The 27,958-nt window shown below is 42.2% G+C and overlaps 3 protein-coding genes across 13 annotated transcripts in view; 1 reads left to right on the top strand and 2 right to left on the bottom strand.

Moving 5' to 3' along the window:
• Positions 1-21,789, bottom strand: part of LOC111268787 (uncharacterized) — a 41,709-nt gene extending 19,920 nt beyond the window's left edge. The window contains exon 1 of one of the 2 annotated variants that reach the window (XM_022847975.2): positions 20,680-21,789. The gene's annotated coding sequence lies outside the window, so the exon portion shown is untranslated. Of the gene's footprint in view, positions 1-9,863; positions 10,940-20,679 lie in introns of those variants that run through there. The other variant, XM_022847976.2, reaches the window with a different exon arrangement.
• On the top strand, positions 194-20,418 carry LOC111268790 (biogenesis of lysosomal organelles complex 1 subunit pallidin). 10 transcript variants are annotated; one of them, XM_086971813.1, is made up of 9 exons: positions 194-444; positions 640-768; positions 1,419-1,523; positions 1,765-1,961; positions 3,643-3,803; positions 16,534-16,716; positions 16,853-17,051; positions 19,896-20,008; positions 20,222-20,418. In XM_086971813.1, coding segments are annotated over exons 2-5 (357 nt in total). In that variant the 5' UTR covers positions 194-444; positions 640-766; the 3' UTR covers positions 3,696-3,803; positions 16,534-16,716; positions 16,853-17,051; positions 19,896-20,008; positions 20,222-20,418. The 10 variants fall into 10 exon arrangements, with proteins under 10 accessions (XP_086827939.1, XP_086827936.1, XP_086827938.1 ...); XM_086971810.1 differs by having other exon boundaries at positions 640-778; XM_086971818.1 differs by having other exon boundaries at positions 199-444; positions 640-778; positions 1,892-1,961.
• Positions 21,790-24,627: 2,838 nt separating the features above from the next.
• cher (filamin A protein cher) overlaps positions 24,628-27,958 on the bottom strand; it is a 35,030-nt gene continuing 31,699 nt past the window's right edge. The window contains exons 19-22 of the mRNA XM_022847973.2: positions 27,605-27,854; positions 26,977-27,472; positions 26,667-26,853; positions 24,628-26,114 (exon numbers count right to left, since the gene is read on the bottom strand). Coding sequence (XP_022703708.1) covers positions 25,321-26,114; positions 26,667-26,853; positions 26,977-27,472; positions 27,605-27,854 — 1,727 coding nt within the window. The 3' untranslated portion in view covers positions 24,628-25,320. The remainder of the gene's footprint in view (positions 26,115-26,666; positions 26,854-26,976; positions 27,473-27,604; positions 27,855-27,958) is intronic.

Genomic DNA, 27,958 nt, shown 5'->3' with positions numbered 1-27,958 from the left:
TATCCTTCACTCGAACCTAACTTTTAGAAAACGACACTTTATAGAAAATATCTTATTATTCTTCATATTTGATTAATTAATTGCACTTATGATAATAACGCGTTTTTTCCTACTAATTTACGCCTTCTATCAGCCAAACCTCTAAGCAATCCGAAATGACCGCTACCACTAGTTAGGAATGGTACGATTATACAATATTTTGGATATCTTCTGCTATCGAATAGAAGTTGGTGAAATTTACTTCGAAAGTTCATATACAGTTCACTTAAATCGTATTGATCTTAAACTGTATATGATCCACAATCTTCCAAGGATACATATCCTGAAGCTGAATCCATCGTGTCACAGGATAGAGGCTGAAGCTCAAATCACCAGTTGTAGTTTCGTATCGATGGCGTGAAATTTGGGGTCTGGAATTTTCTTACGATACTAATCTTGGCACAGGTGCATACTCATCGAGGTTGAAAAAAGCGCAAAAGTACATTCTGGGCTTTTCTAACGTACGCGTATTTCCTATGGTTTCGCTAAATGTTTATTAGGATTTTTTAAACTTGTTGAAATCATTTTATATATATATGGGAACGTTATACCAAATAAGAACTTCGTTTTTCTGTTGTGGTCTCGGCTATTTATCCGCAGAGGGATCGATAAACGACTGCGTTTCGAACATACGTGGAACATATGGATAACTGGATGGTGTCTGTGACAATTTTATCGAGGAGTAGAAGGAACTAAGTGGCATCGGAGTACAACGTCGGCTAAGTTTATGTATGTATATGTAAGTATGTAAAGTTAAACTGTAACTTTGTGCCACATGTCGTTCTTGTCATAAAATTAGAAACTTCGACGACAGTGTGGGCCTTTGTTTCGGATTGTTCAGACAAAACAGTATTATCGAAGTATGCACCATGTTATGTATATGATTATTATGATCGTGATCGGAATTTACTATAAATAATTACTTAGGACCGAAATGACCATGATATACAGGTTTCAGTTCGATTAATATTGGCTTCGGAGAACGGTGCGTGCATCGTTGGAGCTTTTCCTCTCCTCTGGCCTAAAATGCAACCTAAGCATGCATCGGCACTTCGACCAATTCAAAACCGGCTCGACACACAGCTCAGCAGGCCTTTATATGAATCTAAAGTACCCGAATCATCATGTTTGAACTCGGCAGGAAATGATTACAAAGCACTTCTTTCGTTTTTAGCTTTGTTGATTGACTGATTTCATGGCGCGAACCATTACTGACCTACATGGTACGGCTTAAGGCCCATGTAAGCCCACCTAGTTAGGCCATATAGCCCAGTGACATATTAATTGATACCTTGTCGAAAATTGGTGAATTTCCATTTCGGCCACATAACAGAAGGATCTATAGCGAATCTATTATTGCAATTTTTTTTCTTTTCCAGGGCATTTGTTAAATTCAATGGTAAGCCCCACCTCTCGCTATCAGCCGTCATCATTGAACTTTTCTTACCTGGCAACGTATGCCTGCATGAATTACCACTTCGAAGGTAAGATGTTCGATTTTGCCGCTTCCCTTGCCCACTATTTGCGAGCATTATTAGCTATGACGATTATCGTTAGCCAAATTAGTGGACGAAAAAAGGTAACCACGGAGTATCTTGATAAGTAGATCTACAAATGGAACACATGATAACGTTGAAATGGCAATAAGCTGACCGATTTTATTGAAATGAAAGATGTTATCCGCAAACAACTTACTATAATACTTAGATAAAATTATCATTACAGACCTGTGTACATCTATCCAAGTGGCGCATCGTCCTCTCTTTGTCACTTTGTGCCCTTTAAAGGAGGTGGGGGGGGGGGAGAGGGATATATAACGCGTTATCTGAACACTTTGTTTGCTTTGTCGAAGAGGTCTCAGGCCCGAGATGATGTGTTTGTACATGAGAGACAACTGTGGTCCTGCCGCTTCAAGAGCAAAGGTTAGTATGAGGCGGTACGGATGGTAGAATCTGGCAGAAGATTACAACAAGCAGCGGTTTAAAAATTAATTCACCTCTAAAATGTGATATCTCCAGTGCAGCATAGTTGATCCGTGGATAGACTCCGTTATTGGATATACATATTTTATAAATGGTATCTCTCTAATTATGAGTAAGTGAAAATAAGTGATAAGGGCGTGCTAAAACAAAGTTATTGTATACGACACAATTACGCCCACGTGACAGTTTCAATATGGGCTCGTATTGTACACGCTCTGCGCTGTCATTTGTGTTACTGTTTTTGCTAGCCCCAACACCCTAGACACAACTGACCAAAGGCAATATACAGGATACAAATAGGAATATGTAGGATAACATAGGGTGGCAAATGTAATTTAGCGGGTACAATTTGAGCATGCCATGGGCTACCACCTTAACGCCACGGTGATCCTACGATGAAAAATATCCATGTTGATTACGCATGAAAACGAGCTCACTAAATTAGCTTTTGTTTCTTACAACCTGCTGCTATAAGCTTTAGACCATTCTGTCACTTAGGAGGTCCTGAATCGGGCTTCATATTATCGGCACGTTGATCGAGTGGCTGAAACTTTTTTTTACTGATAAACCATTCAATTTTTTCAGCAGCTAAGCAAACATAATTTTACGGAGCCCTGGCGGAGGTCTCTGTGTGATGTATAAATTTACATAGGTTGTTACTTACTCAAACATACAATCTAAATTAGCCAGTCAGCTGATCATGTTTGTTGATATCATTGGTACTTTCGTCATATTAAGTGTTGCTCTGCCTATCAACCAAATGAACGCTGAATGAACATACCTTTTGTAAAGTTGAATATACTTGCGAAAATTGAATTTTACAGCTCATGTACAAGATCAGCGCTGTCGTTAGTGTCGTAGGCCCTGCGCCTCTTCATAAGTAACTATTCTAAAGATGCAAGGGTCGTTCCGAAACCTAGCCATGTTACACAAACGAATGAAAGAGCCCTATGTAAAATGTCCTAAACTAGCTTTCTAATTTCGAGTAGTTGTATTCAGGGTTGGTCCTGGCAAAGATAAAATATCTACCAGTTCTTAATACACCTTTAGAGTGATCTTTAGCAATAAAGCAATGGCGGCGTGAAATCTATTACCAGCCCTGGAGATAGCCTGCTGTCGAAAAGGCACTTCAGTACTTATCGTATACAATACTTCAGCTAATTCAATGTATGTACGCGAAACGTCGATGATGGCATAATTAGCGAATGGCGGAGAGCCCTCACAGCTTATTCAGTGTTCTAATATTTTTGTCTAGAGTTGTTAAAGAAAAATAGGACTTGTAAAAATTGCAGCCGTGTAGCTCAAGTTGATCACTGCCGACTGAATCAACAGAGAAACAATTTGTTTTCATTGTTGACACAATTGATACGGATTATTATTAGCACTCTTTTAATAGTAGATAGCTAAATAGAGAAATCATTTCCGCTATATAGCTACATTGTTGGTGTTTCATCTATACAAGATCGAGTAGTTCCTCACAGTCCGAAGTTCCTTTCTTCACACCTGTCCAAATTAAATACCTTATGACTGAGATGTAACTTTTCTCAAGGTGTCAGGAACCTTTTGGCCTATCCTGTATACATATGTAATATGTTCAAAAACATGTTTTTGCCTCCATCAGGTAATTGCAAAAGGCAAGCAGCAGGCGAACGAGCGAGAACAGGTCCTAAATAGGCGCGCGAGTGAGCAGAGTACTTTGTGGCGGTAATTGTTGTTGATGGCAGAGACAGTGACGGGTTTCTTAACCATACGGAGAATGGGAGTGAGGAAGCAAACAATACGGTAAGAGCAGGATCACGTAACCGACTAAATCAACCATTTATACCTGCTATTTGCATGACATAAACTCGTTTCTATGTTCCCTACCTACTCGTTTCGTCGTGCATCCAAATACATCCTCAGTATTTTCAGGCACGATTGATCACAGTGAGTGTTAGCCTATATTGCTTGTTCCGTTTCCCCTCTTGTTTCTTCCGTCTGCACCTTGATCTACCCCATATTGCACCGCCGCGACTATCGGCCTTCAGGTTGAAAGCCAACCTAAACTGGCTCACCCCAAACCTTGTGCAAGCCAGACTTCGTTTCCATAACTTTCCATAACTCTCGATGATTAAGGGTGTAGGGTTGCTGATCGTCGGGTAAAAGCAGAGCATGCTCTGTGCCGCTTGTCTGTTCCTTCCTTCAACCGGGCCGTATCGTCCCAGCCACCAATGGCACCAAATTTTTCCCTTTCCAGACAACTGGCGGTACCCTCGACCAAATTTTGCTATATCCTGATGTCGCGTGGCGGCACTTGCCTTTGACCTAGGATTAGTTGAGCGTGCAATGAATAGAAGCCTTTGATAGGGCCTGTATATAAATCTAGATTCGTTCCAAGCTACCCTTTGTCTAACTGGCTTGGCCACCAACCGATAGTTCGCTTTCCAATAAAATGTACTGTCTTTCTTCTTGTACAGTTTCGTCTTACTTGGAAACAACTTGGAACCTTCCAATCTCTGGGTGCTATTAAGTGCGAACCACCACCTGTTTTGTAAAAGCTTAGTCCTATCATTTCTACGTTTCCCGTCTATTCGTATATTTGCATTTCTTTATTCTTAAAAGAAGCGGAAAGGCATCGCCGTTTGCCCATAGGAGCCGGCCTTCTTTCTCTTCTTTTTGATCCAGTCGTCAACGTTGACAGCGTTCGTTTTCGTCTGAGGGCTGTTCATAGCAGTTCGGTCGAGTGTATTACGTATGCTGAATGGCCCGTAAACGGTAGAAAGGGCGTCTAAGAATTAAATGAAGAACGCATGTTATCACTTCCGGAATGGAAAACAAAGGTGGACGCAAACATCAACTACGAAACTAAAACGTAGCACCGCTTTTTCCAAATGTTCCACTCATATGAAAAACGGTTTTCCAAGAGAGTTGTCCGAAGAGGTCACGGTGGTTTGAGTAGAAAGGCAATAAAGCTGAGACGCCCAATGTAATAACCCCAGTAATTAAGCCCAGAATAAAAACAGCAATCGACAAATGATTTTCCTTTGATGATTACTTAATTTCTCGTACGGTCCAAAAAGTGCCTGTGCTGTCTATTACGAAGGAGCCAAGTACGATTTTGTAGTAACAGGTTTAATTGTACAGACAATTACAGGGTAAAGATTACCGCGCGCGACCATCTTTAAATCGTTCTTACGGACCTAAAATCCCATTTTGTTTAACTACGTATAACCGAGCAGAACATAAGTTCCTTATACGAATATTCTTAGAAAAGTACATATCTCTGCAACTATCTGTGTATATAGTACAGAACTAGATTGTTCAGACCAGAATCAGTTACTGGCCACCGAGCAATAGGCATAATTGGCCTCCTCAGATGTTTCCACATAGGATCTACTTGCTGTCGTCGCGCACAATTCTAGGCACGTCACTTCCTGTCGACTAGCGTCTATATTGGTAACTGGCTTCTTCGTGGTTACCTAGAGCTTACATATGTGTGCATAAATGTATCTCCTTCTCTCTCTCTCTATCACTATATATATATCGTATCTTATACAAATAGGGCACGGGTCTGTCATTCGTTCGGTCACCATCTTCTTCGTTTTGCCGCTAACCGGCTGTTGTGGGTCCATCCTAGAGTACCATATATATATTCCAGAAGCTACCGCAGTAGAAAGAAGCGCTAGTAGCGTTGCTGCTGGATAGCGCTGAACTGGTGTTTATCATCCGTATTTTTCAGTTTTGGCTTTGCCTCAGCCAAGCAGACGATAAACCTTTTTCCCTACCATTTTGCCTCTGAAGATGCTGCTGTTCGATAGAACGACCTTTTTGTTTAGCTTCTTTCGTTCTCGCTCTGTGGTTCCGCGTCCCAGTTTATGCGAAATGAAACTAAAGACAAGGAGTGCATTTCCTTTTTACGCCCACCCGCAAATAGACCTCCGTTTAGTTTAAGATGATCTGGTACTATTCGCCAAAATCTCACCGTCCTACCTGATTATAACCCTTGCGGACAGAGTGACCTGGCTATTAGGTGCCTACGAAAAAATAATTCATATGCAATTATGGTGTACCTATTGAAAAAGGGTCAAAGAACAATAATGTAGAGTAGGCGGATAACTCTATTTAATATGTTTAAAGAACTATAGAATAGCATAAAGATGACTTGATCATTGACTATAGCAATGACCTGTTTGTGTTTTGTATTCTTGATGCTGGTTTTTTCATTGTTCAGTCGTAGTCTAGTTGGTCATTCTTTGAAGTTCTTTGAGTTCTTCAAGGCTGCACAGATCATTTCATATACAGAGTAACTTATACAGAGTAACGGTGTTACCTTACAAAAAAGCGGGTCGGTTCGCTTTTTTAAACTCTGCCATATCAATCGGCAAAATCTCTATTTGCTTTTTTTTTTTGAAAGCGATGGTCGTTTACGTTACAGTCTCTCTACACAAGCTGTTAATATAGCTATGAATGCGAACTGCTTTCTTCAGTATGATCTAAGCCACCTCTTTATATGCTGATCATTACCAGTCGTATTACTTCTAGACACGCTCGCAGATGGTGCGTGACGCTTTTCGCTGCGTCCACGTATACCAGTCAGCATCTAAGTATTGATTAAAAAGCAGAAGTTTGTTGAGAAGCTACGGGACTCTGGCCGTTCTTGTCTTAATTTAGGTTACGTTTTTAGCCAAAGCTATTCAGTCCACCTGTTTGTGCACAGCATATATTATCTGTCAGCTATCCATAAATACGAAATGTTAAAAACAGAAATAAACGTACGCTAGTGATCTCGATCAAATCGAAGAAGTAATTCGAATAGGACAAGAATAAGTAATAGAATGAAGGAGAACTTGAATAGTCGAAAACGTTCTGCTAAAAAACAGTACTCTGATTCAGCAGTCATATTTTTGCACCCCATCGGGCGTTCAGAAATCAGTCGTACTGTACATTAGTTACAAGCTTGTGTTGCACAAACTCGTCGCCCTATTTGTATTTCGCGCCCTATTATATTCGTGTATTCGAATATTTGTTTTGTTCGATTCAGACGATACAGTTTTATTCTCTCCTTCCTCTCTTTCCCCTACTATAACGTCATAAAACCCAGTGAGAAAGAGAAGGAGGGGGGAAAATATCGTTCGAGAAAGGCAATAGGTTGGTGCCTTGTTCAGGGCTGCGGTGAAATGAGCGAAAAAGATACACGACGCGATACCTGTTCTTGAATCTGTAAGAGATTTACTAAACGAAGCCCGGCTACTTTCCTAACGCGACCCGACATAGGTGATAGGGCGACTTAAGTTAAACGCATACAGCAAAACACAAACAACAGGACGGCAGCATTTGTGCATATAGCATTATAGCTGGTAGCTTTGGCAAGTGTTATACTGGTCTGCATTTCATAACGAGGCATCAAGTCAGTACAGTTGCTGTTACCTGATTGTCGGGGAAAGGAAGACGCACTTGCCTGCGCGCCAGATACTTGTAACTTGTAAATTGTTGTTTAGTTTGGTGACGCGCAGCGGAGCCAAGTGTGCCAGTTTAGCTTTACGGCTCGCTGCTCCTCTAACGGCGTTTGCAATGACCGAACTTCAGCTCAGTCAAGCTGACAGACAAACGACGGTTGGATCTAGTTCGTAAGCGAGCCACGCGTGCTGTTGGTGACTTCGGCAGCATTTGCCATATAACAGCAAGTACCGGAGCAGCGTCCGTACTGTTATACTATTATTGCCATTTCGACCAAGTTACTATAGGACGTGAGGGCTTGTGACAGTGCGCCAGCGGGGTTGCCGCCGCCGCCGTCTAGCCCCACACCACCTGCCGTTACCGCTGTATGTTATCCATTGTGCCATTAACCTCATTGATGCTTCTTTTCTTTCACGCTACCATCTCTCCACCATTGTGATTAGCCACTATCACCACCCTCTTCGAGCAGATGACGAGACAACGACATTCTAAGCGCGCGTTGGTCGGTATGTATAGCTCTGAGTTCTGTGGTTTTAACCGCGGCGATGACCGCAAAGATGAGCGGTCGTGATGAGGGTGGAAAAACGATCTGGAAGAGGACAACAATGCACTAAAGCTCAATGCTTCAACAGCTAGCCAGCCAATCATTCAGCCTATAAAGCAGACCAAAGGCAAAAAACGAGAGTCTAGACATTCAACCGTAATTTACGCGTACGCGTATTCATTGTCTGCCTGGTACGACATCGACCATAACTGTAGTCGTATAGAGAAACGGGGTCGAAAAGGTTAGCGATTCTCAGCGGCTATGCCAGTGTCCATATTCCGTCTAGCGTCAACCTCAGCCATACATTAAGCTGGCCATCTCTAAAGCCGTTCGCCGATTTTTTTAAACGGCCAGGTGAACATGTGTAATGTGCCAGCAGGAGAGAGGGGAGGGGGGGGAGGAGGAACTTCAATTGTCACAGGTTAAATCATATCTGTTAGTAATGAAGGATTGCTTGCACTTCGTACCGACATTTATCTACCACTGACTGATGATAGATCGTAAAGCTATCAACGGGACAATTAATCAGGACGGTATTGAAGACATTGTGCTTTATTTGTGCAAGTTTTACTCCAATTTACATTGATAGGACTTGAAGATCGGTTCTGTTTGTTCACCTGGTCAATAAGTTTGGTGAAACTTTATGCCGAAAGTTCAACCTTTTCGCTAGGAGCTCTGCGACCATAAATCTATCTAGCGGGAACAGGATCGACCTGACTGAAAATGTGCGGGGACAATAGTTTGTCTGAGCCAGTCGCTAAAGCTAAAACGTCAACGAACAATATTTAGGACGATTTAAAACAAGGTAAAAATCGAAAAGGCTCATTCCTCAACGAATAGATAAATCCGTTGTTTTTTCACTGACGAAAGTTTGGCCTAACAAAGCTCTGGCGTAAAGCAGTTTTAATCGATAATATCACTCATAAATGAGGCGGACCACTACACCAGAATGGAAATTTATTTTTACTTGCTCAATAATCAAACACCCTATATATTCATGCAAGTCGTAAGCAAAACACTTGCGCATCATCTAGCTCGGTGTATTGGATATATATGTAAGATCGGATATAACACCCTTACGTCTATATTGTAACAATACTGAACAGTTTCATTAAGAGCTTTACTTTGTGATTTGTATAATCAACAACTAGTACAAGCTGTTCCGATATCTACTAGGGGAATTTTTCCTATAAGCGGACATTTGGTAAAAACGACTTAATCGAGTCCAACCATACAAATACGCATATATATATGATGTTAGTCTACTTATATACGTAGCTACGCGGCACTGACGAACCATATGGCTAGCTTGAAACGTTCTATCAAACATCACCCTTGCGAAAATAGAAAAATCGCCCGTAGAGTAAGGTAGAGCCTTAACTCAAGCGGCTTTCATTACGGTAGCTCTTTGAATGATTAGTATCCTTCTACCAACCGTGTATTTGTTGCATCCTAGTTGTTTTGGACAAATGTACAGTGGTCTGTTCTTTCTTATTACCTTAACCTTAGTTATAGGATTACTAAGGTTAAGGTATCCAAAGTACACTGCTTTGATCAGACCTCAAAAATAACTGTTTTGAACTCGCGACAGCGTGCTTGTATCAAGATGATACTGACTTTTTCTGTCGCTTAATCACCTAAAGTCAGTGATCTATATCTTTGGAGTCCATTATGTGTCATTCGCTCATTGATACCGCAGTATTGTCAACATGAAACCTTTACCTAATGTTATCTAAACGAATTTCGACACTAATTCATTTCTATCGGGTTTTCTGGAATACCGCACAACGTAACCACACCCAGTTTCGTTTGGACGCGACACTCCGCGTTGGTCATTACTTGCTCAATTGGGTTTTCCTCACCTCGTTCGCTCTGCTCTGACCAGCGCTGCTCCGCGATGCTTCGGTCGGCGGTGGACCGCTCTTGGGCAAACGAACCACACTTCAGCTATCCAGCGTCACTCAGAAATCTTTTGGGTCTAATCCAGATACATGAAAATGTGCTAAAAGGATGAAACTAATATTAACTATCTTGTTCACTTGTGCGACGCGATTTTTGTCCTTCTGATGGTAAGTGTATCCAGTAGGCTCAAAAGCAGCCAGGACGCTAACGACGATCATACATTTCGTATCGAGCTAGCCGATTTGCTGTTCGAGTAGCCGAAACGTCGTCTTTGAATGCGGGCTTCGATTTCTTTCGTTTACAATGTCTGAGCGAACTAGAATTTTGCATGGAAATGACTCCAATAACAGCCGTAACAGCCTACATGGGACCTGAGTCGGTACTCTGCGCCTGCCGCTGCGTTATTGCCCTGCCGTTGTTTTGTCACCGTCGCAGTGCAAACGTTCAATCACAGTTCGTTGTCTACTGCACTAACACTTTCGGCGCTAGCTTAATTACACTACTATGGGTTACTTAGAATGGAACCCCCAGTGATGGCCGTTCAACGATCAGCACAGGCAGACGCACGCGCACACACATCCATGTACATACAGATGGTATCGTCTGCGGCTCAAACCGGCAATAGCGCTACAATGAGGGGATGCTATGGCGTTTGCTGCTGGTGTGGTCGCTCCGTTATTTCGAGCCGCAGCACTACGTAAATATGCCCAATATTCAGTATCCAGCTACGCTCAGTCCCCCGAGCTGTTGTGGGCTCGCTCTGTGCGCTGCCCCACGCCATTCGTGAACTGCTTTCCAGACCCCTTCCTGGCTGCAGTTCTGATTGTTATTAGCTAGAGCGGCGGCTGTCGCCGCCAACTGAGAGAACTGCCATACTCTTCCAGCTACAATATTTTCCTTTCGGCGCGCTTGCTCGCCAACTGAATCACTGGCTCGCTTCTTGCGGCCAGCGCGGCTTCTGGTCAGCGCTGGCGGCAACAGGAGCGGCAGTGGCGGCGACGCCAACGAATGCCGCCGCCGCACTCGTCGTCAGATGGAGCAGTATTGACTCCAGCAGTAACAGCTCTAGCTGAGTCATCTGCGGAAAGGGCAATCGTCAACGACTTTAGGCCGTATAATAGGTGAGCAATGGGCAAGCAAAGTAAGCCTACTGGAGCCCTGCTGTCTACCGCTGACGCTGATTATAAGGAGCACCAGAATCGCCACTATCATCGCCATAGCCGCTGCTCACACTTTAGTTTGTAGCCGCAACGGCAGTAACTATTGACATCGCCAAAGTTTTAGTACCAGCAGTAGCATCAGTCGAGTCGTTAGCCGTCTGCGAATGTGTGCTTATCTGCCGGCGCACCTTAGCACGCATATATCTTAGCTTGTGAGATTGTCTATAGCTTGCTATAGCTTGAGCAGACGACTCCCTCAGAGCTAGATAGTGACTAGAGCATTACCCAGTCGCCATGTTCGACTTGACTTACCCTGTGTTTGTTTCGTCAGGAGTCAAGTCATCGCTAGTCGGAACATCTTTTGTTTCAAACACTGCGATAGTTATTACGTTTATTCATTCCTTCCTTTCGCCTCCATAACGTGCCAACATTTGGAAGAGCATTGAGAAAGAAAATTAGATTGATACATCTTATTCTCGTTAGTAAGGTGCGACGCGAGGAACGCGCACTCGAGCGATATTATCATCACTATATAATGATGTTATTAGAAGAATACGCTGTCTTGCGCGAATGGCCTTGCCGCCCCCAGGTTCGCCTAAGCTCCTTTGCATCAGCGAGAAGAAAAACACGGTAAGCGCTTTGGAAAGCCACGCCTGAAGCTGACAATTACCCCCCCCCCCTGCTCCAACCCCGGGCATATATGATGCCGTATGCTATCGAAATTATCACCACTAAAACAGGAAGCTTCCCTCGATATAAAAAAGAAGGTTAGTTCAGATTTAGGCGTATCGATCACAAGGGCTGGCAAGCATTGGGATGCGATATCATCGCGTTGACAGGTATATCTAAAATGGAGCAAGTAAAACAATGAACAAATTTTTTAATTCGTTTTTTTCCATTGTTAGTTCACCCTTTGGTAAACCATTCAACGTTGAGCATGTCCTTGGACTATGTTCTTGAGCCAAGCTAACAAAAATAACATGCGATTATCTAACGTGTCCGTTGCGGCGTGGAAGTAAAAGAACGTGCTATGGACTGGTTTGTTTACCACTGCAATACATAGAACAGCATCTCGTATGGGTGATAGAATACGTATTTATCCTTCGGCTATGTCTGTCAAGCCTAATTGTTGACGACCTTGTTACTACTGCCGCCACTAGCGACAATAGGGTGAAGCAATGTCGTTGCATCTACCCGTAGCACAAGGTGCAGACACAAACTCTCCGCTTGTGTAGTTAAAAACACGTAATAGAGTTTTCCACCGAACTTACGAAAGGACTATAGTAAGTTGTTCACGGGTCTAGTAATTACCGTACTCATTCCATAGGAGCTGATCATTCAGACCAAAAGGATCGATTTTGTTGTAATACAATAGAAAAATAAATGCACGTAAAAAACAGAGTTTCTGGCTTTCATTAATAATCAGTTCCTTTGATTTGTAGAAATGCCGACTTTGGAGACATCGAGGCCGTCTATTTTGATGCCCTAAACGCCAATTTCACTTACAAATTGTCAGTTACTGGAACTATAAGAAAATCTAAGGAATCTATTATTAATCTGTCATCTTGAGTCAAATGCCTCTCAGCCGCTTAGAAGTAAGCTCGCTAAGTTCGCATCGTGTCGATTAAGAGTAGTCAATAAAATTCGTCATGAAGATACAACAGAAAAAATACGTCAGAAAAAGCAACAGTGTTCATTATTAACAATGTTATTTCTAGCACCTTTGTAATGTCCTATCTCAAGTAAACAACTTACATATGATTTTATGATCAAATATATAACATTCCGGCGATACTGTATCGTTGAAAGGGCTCCCGGACCATTATAGAAATTTTAGAAAATCTTCGAAGTTTAATGAAGTATCACACAGGCTCCACAGGCGAAATGTCGAGGACAAAGACTCCGATCCGGTGATCTCTTTCTGTATCTCCGTTCTACTCTATTACTATACAAAAAAAAAAATATGTACAAACGAATAAACAAATTTACAAATTGGACTTTTCCTCTTTTGGAAAGCCACTATTACCGTTCCATGTACTGAACGCTAGTTCTGGCATACCTCACGTACAGATTCATGCGGGATATCGTCAGTTGTCTTCTATTTTGTTTTAATGTATAGGGCAGAACATCTCATTGAGATCGCCGGGAGAAACAAGTCTATAATTGTTGTACGATCAGGTAGGCGGCAGCGGCCGTAATGAAATAAAGGTGTTTTGTTCACGGGTGGCCGTTATAATCCGCTTGACTGTCTGTCGAGCCCACAGTCTCTCGTGTACATTTCCGAGCATTGTTTAATGTAACCTCGGCTCTGCGGCGAATAGATCGGTAGTGGCCGACAGCGACGACGACCAGCACTCCGCCCTGCCGCAATTTCTTCCATCGCAATGGAGCTATGTAAGCATGTCTCTAGAGCTAGCTAGCCGAAGCTCCTTTATGTTGTTGGAGTCCATCACCGGCACCACAACAATGATAAGGCTTTCAGCCAGTATGATTACTTATATGCATGTTTCTGTATCGTTCTTCGTCAGTGGCATCAGCGGAGATGATGACGCTATGATGATGATGATAGTCACAGTTGGTTGGTTTGTGCTGTGTTTAATTCACTCGTTGAGGCCACTGAATGACCGTTACTGCGGCTAACAAACAGAAAACTACAATGGATAGTAATAACAAGAAAACAACAGCGTCATCCTCTTAGTGATGCGGATGGAGGCCGCGTTAGTGCCGGACAAAAGCTACCTGCGACGCGAGATCAGGTCGATGGACGTCTGCAATGGCGCAGAGATATAAGCGTAGAAAAAAAAAATCTGCTCGAACCCTTTCCGAATTCCGTCATTCTATGATATTTACGTTTCGCGTAAATCACATTCATACATCTAAATGATCACAACACAGACAAGTTCATATAGTAAATATTCATATCGTATCGTACATATACTTTGAACACATGAGCAATTTATGAGGTGCTCTCTGAATGTTTCTATTGTTATATAATTAAAGCACATCTCCTGTGGGGTCGTTGTCGTTTTTGTCTATTTCATTAACTATATAACCCGCGATGATTGCGCTGTACATTTACTATTATTGACACTAAAACGTCCATATCGAAGAGAATAGCCCTGAAGCAACCCAAATATTAACACAGAGACGCCATTAGATATTAATAATTAGAGTATTCTACAATAGTCACCTGTAGATCTTCTACAAGGTACTTTTACCGTATGGAGCTCTACAGCTTCGTTCTATCTACTGCTGAAACGAGTCCGCTGTAAAGGCGTCCCCGAAGAATTTAAGCCTCACGGCAAACATGAGATAAATACACACTGACCTAGAGATGAAGGATAACTCGCTGGCGCACAGTTTGAAGTGTATCCATTGATGAACATAACGTTGAACGTGTATGTACGTTAGTTGCCCCTTCGCCAGTTCCAGTTGTCTAGCCTTTATGAAAATTCCAACGGTGCTACCTATCTTCTCGTCAGTTCCGTAAATAGCGCTCGTTATTAATTATTATTATTGGTTTTCTAACCGAAGTCCATAATTTTGTTTGCCCAATATACGGAGAGGCTAGCTTACTTGCGTCGTATAGATGAGAACTAACCCAATAATATTTCTGAAAAACTGTATTGTTAACAATATTATAAAGGTTTAGCTAGGACGAGGCAGATATTACAAGAGAATGCGCCCGACCTGATGTCCCCTTACGTTTATACCTTAAGCCTTCTAACTTAACTAGTTCTAGCAGAACTCAATTATGAGAGTTGTTTGAGAGGGGCGGATTTACTGTTTCGGCCACATTGTGCGAGAAGTAGCACATAAAAAATTAGCTCAGTAAATTGTTAGATGTATGATGCCGCAAACCTTTAACCTTGAAATCGGTTCACGTACAAAACGGATTCCCCCCAAAAGAACGGAACGATTTTTCTTTCGGGCAATCCGCCTCAAATTTGAGACGGCTTGATCGATGGTCTTCTCATTGCTCCGCACCTCTTTCCGAATCGACATTTATAGGCACTAAGTCTACGTGCGATCCTCTACAATTGAAATTTTATAAAATACATTATATATCATGTTGCTAGGCGCTATTTATTACGCTTTTATCCTTCTTCCTTCTACAAACGAGACTACGAATACTGTCGACGAACGTGCGGACACTGCCGACCCTGTTGGACTAGGGCGGGACGAAGCTAGCAGTAAGGCACTTCATCTATCGTATTCAATGCCGACCCCGACGATGTTCTTAATACCTACATAGGCTTCCTTTCTCAGGCACGCCCCAATGCCCCTCCATCAAGCCCACAGATATACAAAGACCATAAATAGGCTAGTATTTGTGTGCGAAATCGCAAAACACAATGTAAATTCTTTAGCACAAGCATAGCTATCTGCTGTGGCTATTCATTGGCGGATTGGCTCCATATCAATTTGCTATATGCCCTGTGCCCCCGCAGCGATGCTGTTTGATCTTCGTCGTCTGAGAATATGGTGACGTAAGTGAAAATAGGAAACCAACGGTAAATGATCAAAACCTGAACATCGTGCATGACCCTGCGAAAGCCAAATACCGGCAGAAAAGTGAGTCGTTTCAATGCAACATATCATAAATACGTAATTCGAACAAAAGAACAAAGGTGCATCGTAAGGTGCAAATAGATTATAATCATGTTGAGGTGTTCTTCATGATCAGCATAAGCTGCCAGAACGGAAGAATATACTGTAGACAAACCATCAAACGGTTACCCTACAATGTCTTCGAATATTTCAAGCGCAGAAGCTGTATGAGTATATTGATATTTTTCTCGCTTCGTGATTATCTTTCGTACTTGATGCCCTGACAGCATGTCTGAATACGAGGTTCTAATGAAAAGCACGGTACACAGCTTCGACCTGTCAACTCGCCAGCAGAGCATCACCGGTACTGATCGCGCAAAGCATTTATTAACTATTTGACTTGGATTTTCCATTTTGGGAGTGTTTTTTACGATCATTGAGTGCACTCACGCGCCAGCTGTTAACCTAACGATTTTCAAGACAGGTATGATACGTTGCCTGTGTAGCATACGTTAAAAAAGGAGCATCTGTTATCTTTAATTTACGTAGAAGTAATCTCTTTCTTAGCCGATGCTCTAGAAAGCAGGCGGAAGAAGGACTAGCTGGAGAACAGTCATGTATTCTCGTTGATTTATCTCCCGCCATTGCTATTATTGTCGTTGTTCTGAAAAACGATCATGTACGACAGGGCACGGACAACAACCAACAAATAGCTAAAGGGAATTTAAATAGCTAGGAACGCCCTCTGCTCTTAAGGCCGGCCCAGCCGTTCCTGCATCGAGCAGGCAACGACCTCTTCTTCCTCCTGTTCGTTGATTCGATTTTTCCGGAAGAAAAAACATACAAACGAAAAGGAAGAAGAGCGCTTTAGTATCTGCCACATATCCCCGAGCACTCACACATTGCTACATTGTTCCAGGCAAACTCATTAGTTCATTGGAGAGTACATTCGCAGTTTCGCAAGCGAGCACTTGTCGATGCAGCGCATGTCGAAGGAAGACCAGGTGGCGACAAGAGGAGCATATGAGTGTCCTGAGAAGACGCTCGACAAGGAGACGATCACAGCGGGATAGATTGCCCCCAAACTACTAATAATACATAGGCACGTATTCAGTGGCTGCACGCCACTCGGGCTTGCGTTTGCTTGCAGAGGCAAACCCGATACCATTATATATGTACTTTCCTAATTTTCGTGTGATTATGGGTACGATTGATATCGTTTGTTCTTACCACCGCAGGAATGAATTCAGGCGAGAATAAGTCCCGTCTACTCATAGATGAGATGAAGGAACGCGGAAAGGAGTAGGGGTCTTGTTGACAACACGGCACTTCAAGAAAACTAGCTTGGTCGTTTTCTTCTCTCTTGTCCTGATGCGCCGTATAGTAGGCCGATAATCCATTGCTTTCAAGAACAAATCTGCTCAGGTGTCTATAAATGTAAGCATTGTCAAGACGTTTATTAGAAGCAGGTAGATGTTTGCACCGAAACCTCCCTAACCTCCGTTGGCAGCTCTGAGTTCCTGATTTTGAGCTAACGTTCTTTTGTGAACATCTGGAGTAGCCAGCAACGCGTGAAAAATATAGCATCATAAAAACGAGTAGTCCAACTTAGTTAAATTGCCAGAGTGACAGCATGACTTAATAGTGTAAGGCGTGTCTTTATTTATACTGCACTGATGGTGCGACCGGTGTATTTGATATATGAAAGGTTTATAACCCACAGCTGTGGCAACTACAAAAAAGAAGACAAAATAATAGAAAAGCATAGCTGGAATAGGTGCATATTGTCTTATACTTTCCTGTTTCCATTTCATATCTTGCAAGCGATTGAGTATGCAAAAGCAATCCAGTGACCTACTTCTGTACATTCAGAGGTGAACTTTGAAAACCGCCGTCAGTTTGTTTTGTAAAGGGCAAAAAGCCTTATTACAGATATTCACGAGTAGAAGATGTAACTTACTGCTATTATCTTTTATTCTCCTAAAAATCCCTAAATCATTATATTAATTTTAAAGTTTTAGCTCTTTAAAACCAATAAATAACCGCATTTGAATGGGGAGATCGAGCTGTCATAGATACGACACTAGGACATGCCGTTTCCATCGTGGTTGTACGTGTACTCTTAAATATAACGAATGTAGTTCTTTGGTATATATGAATTCATCAGTAATTCCACACATTTTTTTTTGTTTTTATAGCACATATCATTCAAACCTATTCATTATACATATTATGGTGACAACGAGCATTTGAAGATGAACGGTTTGCTATGCTGGATGTACTCAATGCCTTCACTATGTTCAAGTCACGAGTGATTATAATAAATAAAATAAGCCGTTCGTGACGTTTACTGTTGTGGCTTGTGCGGTCCGTTAATGGCTGTTGTTCGCTTGTAATTGTCGATTGTACCCACGAGTAATAACAAATAACGTGGCGCTTTCAATCCACACGAACAGGCTTTACTGCCTTGTCGTCTGCTCCGCTACACTTTCCCACCGAAGGGTCACCTAAGCCACAGATAGGACTACTAGGTCTCGCACAGCCACTTACCAGAAAACGACACGTGTCGTAGACTTCATATATATCTGAACACTCTAAAGGTAATCAATAGTGAAATAATCGAAAATAAATATCGGTAAAGTTGTCAGAGAAATTCAGCTTCTAGTGGCACTTACCACTTGTTGACGCTACGGTATTACATACAAGGATGACGATGTCCATTTGTTGACACTGATGATTGAAATTTTAAAATTGGTGGGATTGCTGTTCAAAAGGTCTTCTGCCAAAGTCAATAAATATATGCAATAGGGTCGTGCAACTGCTATTTTATGTTGGTGCTTGTTGTTACGAAGCACGTAGAGAGTGCTTAAACATTATGCAATACCTTACATTGGTATGGAGAAAAATTCAGCGAAAAAATATACCAGGAAATGTCATGCTTAGTTTGATATTGTGAACCAGCGAGATTTCAAGCTAGAATTGTCACTTAAAAGAAACAAAAGTATCTTAATATATTTTTAAAGCGAATTAAATGATCCTCAAACCTTGGTGAACGTCCCATGGTTCAGTAGCTTTTTAATCAACCCATAGTGCAACGGTTCCACTATTCAGCTGAATGCCTATTACAGATGTGTGTATCGCTTGGAATCATTTGCTATATTACTAACTAATAACGTCTAAAAGATTCAAGTGTCACGCCACATATATAGTATATAAGATATCACATTGTGTGGTTGTCTCCCAGCACGAAATGACGCGAGTCTACGCTCGTATTCGAACCCAAACCAATATATGTCCCTAAGGTTGAGCAGCCAAACACTACCCACTGCGCCATTACTAAAAGACTTTACGATGCCAGATCTATCTATATAAGTATTGTAGTACGATCGTCTGAGTCCTCATCTTCATTGATTCCAGTTGATCGACAGAAACGTCGACGAAACAGATACCCACACTCCTTCTAGGTAATCTAATCTACTATGACTAGTAAATAGCTTGGTATGGGATCCATTTGTATGGAGCGTCGCACCCCTTCATTAGATGCAATTTGATCTACATATCCTTTTCTTTTGCATTTTGCTTGCTTTTCACGTAACAGTGTTCGAATTTTACGATTCTATAATTACCAACCTGAGCCCTCCTTATTTTTGAAGTTACAGCGACTCGTTTTCGCATAAGATGGCGGACAAAAATAGCACTTGTCTTTGCACAAGACGAGCGGACTTCTTTACCTACCTTGGTTAATGTGAAATCTCTTTCCCCTATAGAAACAATGTTTTTTGGGGACAGCTCGTCGCAGGATAGCAATATTGGCTCGCCTTAAATTCCTGTTCCTGACCTGTCAAGTATTCGTCGTCCACCTGGACACTCTTTACTATTTTTCGCGCTTCGCTTTCTTCCTTTTTTATACCCCTCTTTCTACCTTTGCTTCCTTTAACTCGTACGCTTTCGCTCTTTCGATATAAAACGGGAATTCAGCGGAAAATAGAAGTTGTGGGTATGTTTAGAGATGTTATAGCCGAACAGAATACTGCACGTAGTGCCCTTCTTTGATTACCCGGGTCGAGATAACTACGATAATAAAGTTCGTGTGCCCTATGAAAGATGCATACTTTTCGTAAATGGGCTATTGTTTCTGAACAGCAGCAAATTGTTTTATCTGGTTCGTCTTGCTTCGTATTATCCACGATTGTTGGCTGTATATACCAAATTTTCCAGCCTTCGGCTTCTTTAAGTTCTTTAGCCTGATTATTATGTTTTTCAAAACCGTCTACTCCGCAGATCATTCAGAGGTACCGGACTCTTCTAGACCATCTGAGGACTGCAACGGTTCTGGGATTTCGGTTCCTCAATAATGCTTGGACTACATTTTAATCATTGTTGCATATCTTCAGGTAGTCCCACGCTTGGCGCGCGACCAGCAACAATTTTTATTTGTTTAACAATGACAATGATAAAGTATAATACATTAGTATATCGAAAATGTAATGTATTTACATTGTTAGTACACAATATACGCGACAAGAAAGCTAGGTAATTATTATTATTATCAGTTAATACCATGTTTATAACTAGTAGTTACCATAATACGCTATTTTTCTTTGCAGCATACGAGCCACTAGACTTAAACCTGCTAACCTGAAGTGTCCTCAATGTAATCGATAAGCGTAAATTACAACCTAAGCAATAACCACGGAAACGGGTCAAATCGGGCCCACGTCCATGGTCGCGTTAATTGTTAACGAACGACAGCGGCCCAGGAAAACGCTGAAAGTAAATAAAATGTAATGGGTGCGCCAGATTATGTCACTGGTGTCCTGTTTTCTAGGGCAGCCATTTGCTAACCGCAATTGCTAAGCAATAATTTCGTTAGTTATCCTCTTGTTGGCCAATGGCCATGTCCTCCGTCGTCACTTTAGGTACTCATACTCATACTCTCTATTTCATCTGTTTAGAAACGCAATGAACTGTAGGAAAATCAGACGTGGCAAATACGTTCCAATTTTATCCTTGACGTTTAAATGAGCTCGATATGTATATATTTAAGCAACTTCAGACAACCTACCTCCGGCTCGCAGTTCCTGTAACAGCTGTCTAGCGGCCGATTCACTACGGGCGTTAAGCACACTTTATTTCGCTTTGGATATTTCTGTATAGCTTCTTGCACAACCAGTCAACAAAGACGGCGACGACGCCCTTTCCGTTCACTTAGTTCAACGTTACGACGTTCTTCTTTTCGTTCTGCTGAACTCGTCGTATGGGTGCGCGTCTTTGAAAATAAAAATTGGTACTAGAAGCACTACCTTTCACAGGCACGGCACTCACAGAACAAGCAAATTCGTATATCGTTGCCCACGTGGTAGTGATAGTGCTATTAAATATGCATACGCGGATTGCGGTCCCGCTCTCTGCTATGGCCAACTCGAATTTTTCGACCGCAGTGCTCAAGGTTGCCTACAAGTTACAAGTTAACTTGGCTTTGGATTTGGCTTGTTGATTTAATGCAAGAGGTCGCCACAACGCCCGACAACAGCATAGCTTATCAAAGATACTCGCTCTTTCTTTGCACGATGGGCTTAACGTAGAAGTTCAAGTAGAATAGGAACCTCAGTGGCCAAAACAAGACGTACATAAGTATGTAATTAGCTCCTATGAATAACACAGTAGTGCATGCATACGCTTTGTGAATGAATCTTTTTTCGTGAGTAGATTCGTCACCGAATAGATTTCTTTCGTAAACGAAAGATAGTTAGGTGGATGAGTGCTACCACGATGAACGCTGTTGTCCTTGCTACAGTCTACTCCATCAGGAAAACGGGCGACTCAGTAGAAGGTTGGCGTTCATTATCAAGCAGCAAACGGACAAATGCACAAACGAGGCGCCGATGAGAATGTTGTGCACTTTCGGTAGATCGTCGAGGCCGCAAGACTGGCGATTTGCTGAACGGGCTCCTTGAGCGCGACTACGTTGGCTTCAGCTGCTACTGGTATTATGCGTGGGTACAGGCCGATAGCCGCGGAGAATCGTTCACTTTTTTCACCTGAGCAGCCTGAAGCGACAGCTGCAGCAGAAGTGGACCTGCCGATGCGGTCGCAGACAACGTCCCGAGTACCGTTGGCTGGTAGCGACGGCCTTGCTGGTGGCCTACACTGACTGAATGGCGCTGGCTGTTTGAAACGGCCGGGAGAAGGGGGCGGGTGTAACAGTTCAGTTGAGTGCTCGTGCAGACGGCCGCCGCCGCCGCCGAGACAGGGTGTATGCGGCAACTCAGCGAGAATGAGCAGCGTTGTGTGGCCTACGCCGCCTGGATGACAGTTGAGGGAGCGGGCGATCCCAGTGGCCAACATGGTGGAGTCCGCTGCTACCGCTAAAGGAGCGCGAGAGAGGCTACGACCGATGGGAGTGGGGCTACAATGGTTCAAACGATGATCTGAGCGCGGACTCATGAACGTTACGACCAGCTAGGACGAACAGGGCCTACGAGCAAGCGTCTACTGTAGACTTGACAAACTAGACTTTTATCAAAGTCACAGATAGAAGAGAAAAAAGGAACCAGCTAAATAGATAGCCACAATGAAAACAAGTTTAAATGATATTACGATTATAGGTAGCATTTAGGATATGATTGCAAAGTTCAAGGTTATTATATATATATAATGCCGTATATGGTATTTCATAGAACGCAGTTGTTCAGGGTTCTAGTCACAAAAACAATAGCATCAAGGGTAAGGTAATTTTTGTCCTGTGAAAAATACCTCTACGAAGAGGTGCATAGAATAGCTTTAGGTTCATTCTATGCTGTCAACGCGAGTCGTTTAATATGTCTCTTCTTTAAGAATATGTCAATATACTTACCAAATTGTCGATATTATTTCTGGATTCAGTTTTCCAACTTTGTAAGCAAGACCACAAAGGCCTTTTTATGATGTAGATAGGTGCGTGTGGCTTATGAAACGGGCGCATTTCGAACTAACCCTTGACATACCCCGGACGTTCAAATTATCTAGGCTAACAACGAGAAAAAATATTTTACATAAAAAAAAAATGGCTTTATATAGCAATATTTAACCTAGCATATTTTTATCTGTTTTTTAATTGTTGGTTTATTACCGTCTAACCATTCTTTACGCCAGCCATTATTTGGCATTTTTTAGCTATAGTAATCACGAAGCTAATTGAAGAGTAATACAATTATAAGCTGTAATAGCGTCCTATTAGTACGACAGTTACTTGAAAAAACTTATTTGAAAATAGATCCTAGAAATTCATGCCTCAACCGGAAACGTATCACTTGGCACCTCATCTCACTTAAATGTTTATTACGTACTACTAGGAGTTACGTCAAGTCCTCATACTCAATACGTCGAGTACTTATATTCAATCTGTCCTTGGTAAACTCTAATGCCTAACGATAACCTCAAGTGTAGTTTCAGAGATTTGTTAAAAAAAAACATGAAGACATATTGGAAATCTATTTGGATGTCAAATCAAACTACAGTGAATCTCTCCTATACAAAATCTACCTTAAGCTACTGCCTATTAATGAATTAGATAGCTACATAAATTAGGTGCAGTACAATCACGCAGATTATCCTGATCTGTCAAGGAGCGATAAATATGTCTTCTAATCTTCGGTTATTTGACATCGAATCTTTGTAATTGGCACGGTAGTAATTGCTGTAGCTGCTGTTATTGGGCAGGAACCGTGACGCTGCGTAAGGCTTCTACCTGCAGCAGATAAGGAAGGAAGGAAGCAGTCTATCTATTTGAATTAGCAACAGGGTCAGGATGGGTCAATTCCCATGGCTAGAGCTAGTACATGGTTGTTTGCCGCTTTCTTGACAAAATCAACATATCAGTAGCCAATATCAGTGATGGTCGTGCATAGTAGAATCAATAAGACCATTGATATATATCACAGAAGTAGAATTCGCGTAAATAAGTAAAGCTGCGTTATTATATGCAATGCATATGGTAGACAACTTTCGATATATTTTTAACCTGTTATTATTAAGCTCTACAAAATAACGCGTTTCTACACAAACTCACAAGGATCGATGGCAATGCGCTCTCCCGAAACCCTATTTAAGCGTACGACAAGTATAAAAAGCCGCAGATGATGAAAATGAACGCACAACAACACTCACGTATCTAATTGACGTTAACAGACACAAACAAGGCTTATACGCAAGCATACTATGGGGAGTTAGTACTAAAATATTGCGTAAGCGAAGGGTTTCGTGTCTCGTTCGTTGTTGCAGCCTTCCAGGACCTACGGAGGGCGTTTGACTCGCAAAAAGAATTTCTTGTTACTTCCATATTCCTTTGGAATTATTTTGGATGGATTCAGTGGGCCTTACATTTCTTCGATTATATGTAAAAGGTGAATTTTTTTGTAATCGTGTTTACAAAATCACCGGGCCTTATACTGGCAGAACTAAAATGTTTTTCTTACCCTACGAGATGTAATACTGTTGCAGGCCATATGAGGCAAAATTCTGGATAGATATGTTATTTTTGAGATAGGTAATGAATCAAGTATTTATATATTAGGTTGACGTGTTGTTGACTAGACAAAAATAACAGAAAAACGTTTGGATCGAAATGAGTAGATGTCTATGCTAGCGTATCCTTCAAAGCTGTAGGAGTCGCTAGAATAGGTAAAGGATAGTGGGCAGAAGATGACACGATGGCAATAAGTAGGTCTCGCGAAGTAATCCAAATGGTGAAATCATGAACCGCATTGAAGGTTGCTTACCATAGCCTGTTTCAGTTCTGATAAACTTAACACCAGAGCAAATTTTCAACACCTGTTCTTCAATTGCGGTTTGTAATAATATGCGAAAAAATGATTGCATCATGGGGTAAATTTCAACGAAGGCCGAAGACCGTTTGCAATCCCAGTAGATGAGATAATCAAAGAATTATCTGAAAATATCTATTTGTAGAACTTTGTCTCGCTAAGATCAACGATTGATAACAAGGGGTGCTGTCCGAACACTAAAACACTCATTTGATTCCGAAACGGACCAGGATGATTTATTCCATGGCAAAAAAGAATCAAGTACAAGCGTGGTGTCATACCTTATATTGTGCCTAGGTACGTTGCTGTTTGAGAGCTGCTTCCGTGTGTCTATCGTGCCTATCGTACCGTACCGTTGCATAATGTGAACCAGTTGTTTGTTAGCGCCTACAGACATAAATCAGCGTTCGACAGTTCGACCTGTCTATGGGACGTTTATATATGCTTTGCCTAATGAATGAAGATATATGAAATCCAAATTGACTTTATGTGTAGCAGGCAGTTTTATTGCGTAGATAAGAGCCGCTATATGTGGCACACTCGTCCGCTCATTGTACTACTGTAATTGTTATTGTTATTATTATTTTTAGTCATTGTAGTTTTTATTTCGTTTATTATTTGTATGTATGTGAGCAAAAACAATGGTATATCTGAGGCGATCACTGTACTATGAAGAGGATGACATTAGGTTGAGTAATAGATAGACCTCTGTCCGACCGTTTGCATATTTTCTCACATCACAACAATGTCATGAGCTATCTCATTAGAGGGTTTAGTGAGTCATAGATGATTGTGATTTTTTCCTGTATGGAGTTTTTTTGGTTCATTCTCAGATATACGTAACATTCAGCGGGCTTCAAATCCTTAGTTTCGCGTACTGGTAGACGTAAGAAACAAGCAGTTTAACCTGAGATAACTTTAAATGGGGATCCGGGAATATTTTCGTCTCCCCATTTAACTATAATGACGTGATCGCCCCGTTCCTTGCACTGGTAGGAAACGTTATACATATTACGCCCCATGTGCTTGACGAACGTCTCATCACAAGGCCCTTTAGGCCCAAACACACTGCAGTAAAGCATATTATTGCCAGCGTTGCTGCAATCGACGGTAAAGGTGTTAGCGCGTCCCATGACGGCCTTCTTTAGTCCTAGACCTTTTGAGGTGCATCGCGATGCGTCCGATTTGAATGCTGGCAGGCGATCTGCCTTAGTAGTTCCGACCTTACGAACGGTGTCGAGTTCGACATTTGCCGTTTCAGCGACGTTGGCGGCTACCAAACCGCCAGCCGACGTGCGAGCAGCTTCGCCACTCACAGTAACCTTAAATGGTGATCCCGAGATGTGATATCCGTTGTACTTTACTGCGATAAAGTAATCGCCAGGGGCCAAGGGAGTATAATGCACTTTGTAGCCTTCTTCGACGTCTGTGCAGTCCATGGATACTTTAGTGGGACCATCCACCTGCACCTTGAGCTTGCCGATACCAGCTGCGGTGGTGTCGACAATAAAATCGGTCTTGTGTCCAGCAATGGCTTCCCTCAGACCAGGGCCATGCGCATTTACGGCTGCTGGATCAGCGTCGTCAGTGCCGACGAGCACCCGGAACGGCGATTGCGGGATATGGACTCCTTCGCATCGAATATGAATATTGTGCACACCGTTCTCCTTAGGTACGAAACGTAGAGCCCATTCCTCTGTAACATCCATAAGGTGCAGAACATTGTTATGACTTACAAATACTGCAAGTGTACTGTATAAAATGAAGGAATGAATGTATAAACATAAACATGTTTCACGCAAAGCTATTCAATAACTATGAACTAACAAGACATTTACATGAACAGAAAGATATTTTCTAGAAAACGTATTACAGTGTTTTGTAATCACTTCACGTTATTAACGTGTACACAACGAAAGTTAAACCTCTCCAAAGGATTTCTTCTTTGAATGTTTGTCTTGATACATTATATGTACCTTGTACTGAACAAACTTCCTAAAGCGATATGGAAGTACGGGAGAATTATGAAAATAAATCAAGGTTTCACTAATGAGTTGTACAGTTTCACAGTTATTTGATCGTATAGCTTTCGGTTCAGTTAATGCGGATGCTTTTTTTTTATCATGACATGACTGCACTCGCCTCCCTTCAAATCATCAAAAGTTCAGTGCCGCAGTGAGAACTCGGACCACATAATAATTGAAGCTCAACACTTCATATGTAATATTAGAATTATTAGTTCTCTTACCGGAATCAAGGCAACACATAAAGGCGTCGTCCTTCCTGCCTGAAGGATCGACAACTTCGCCGTCAAGGGTTCCCTTAGCACCGTTCATCCGAAGTGTCAGGTTGGCAGGCGTATTAACTTTGATATTCTCAGGAACATTAGCTAGTTCGATCTTAGCAGCATCTCCCACAGGCGGCATTACGTAAACCTAACGTGATGCAAAACAAACGCAAAAGTGACAAAGTCATTCCGAGTCATCTCGACATCTTAAACAGAATAAATGCAAAGGCTCAAAACCAGTTCTAAACAATGTACGGAATTACGATCTCACCTTGAATGGCGAATCGGGAATATGTTGATCGTTGAATTTGATACCGACGCGGTACTCCCCGGCTTCAGCTACCTTGTATGAGATGTAGCATGAACCATCTTTGCGGTCCTTAAAGTCGATAGCAGCCTTCGATGGGCCTTCAACTGATACGGCCAAAGCGCCCGCGCCGGCTTCGCGTGTCCAAATATTGAATTCGCATGGTTCATTTGCTACACCACGCTCTAGACCTTGACCGCCAGCATGGACTCGGTGAGCACCGTAGTCCCTGAGAGGACCAACAGTAAACTGGAACGGCGAGCCAGGAATATGGAACTTCTTATGACGCACAGTTACATGGTGGATGCCAGCTACCTTGGGCACAAAGCTGACCTCATATGCGCCATCCTCTGCATCGCGGATCGTTGCGGCGTTCGAGTCGCCCCCAGGGCCCTGCACTTTAGCGTCCATGTCAATGGCGCATGCGTTTGGCAGTTTGAAGATCAGTTTGCACTCTTGGCTGTAAATTAAACGTAGAATAACCATTCAAACAGAACACCAAATTAGAAAAGGTATCCTCTGGCCTAATGAAGCTTCTGACGTGTACATTGCATTTTCTAAAGCTAAGACGTAACTCAATATCTTAACTTACCCGACGTCGGAAACGGGTGCAGCCTCACGTTGCTTCTTAATTCTCTCACGTTGTACGTTAGACCCCTCCCCGTCAACTTTGACAGTGAAGGGTGACCCACGAACATGGTGGTCGGCAAACTTCACGTTTAGGATGTAATAGCCCGGTTCGGTCGGCATGTAACTCACCTTTACGGTGCCATCTTCGTTGTCTTTGACCTTAATGTCAGCTTTAGAAGGTCCTTCCATAGATATCGAGAGGCCACCATAGCCTGTAATTTGCCACATAAAAAAATAATAAAGCTGATTCGGCTCACTCATCTGATGCCTTGCTAAGGCACAGCTAGCTTGCCTGGACTGTCAGAAAGGCCAGGGC

This window comes from Varroa jacobsoni, unplaced genomic scaffold (assembly GCF_002532875.2).
Source record: "Varroa jacobsoni isolate VJ856 unplaced genomic scaffold, vjacob_1.0 scaffold_1320, whole genome shotgun sequence".
Taxonomy (NCBI): domain Eukaryota; kingdom Metazoa; phylum Arthropoda; class Arachnida; order Mesostigmata; family Varroidae; genus Varroa; species Varroa jacobsoni.
The sequence above is the reverse complement of the archived record's forward strand: the minus strand, read 5'-3'. Positions and strand labels throughout refer to the sequence as shown.

Coding starts and splice junctions, on each gene's coding strand:
- LOC111268790 (XM_086971812.1), top strand. Junction 1,524..1,764: donor CATGAATTACCACTTCGAAG/GTAAGATGTTCG, acceptor TTATCATTACAG/ACCTGTGTACATCTATCCAA. Junction 1,962..3,642: donor CTGCCGCTTCAAGAGCAAAG/GTTAGTATGAGG, acceptor TGCCTCCATCAG/GTAATTGCAAAAGGCAAGCA.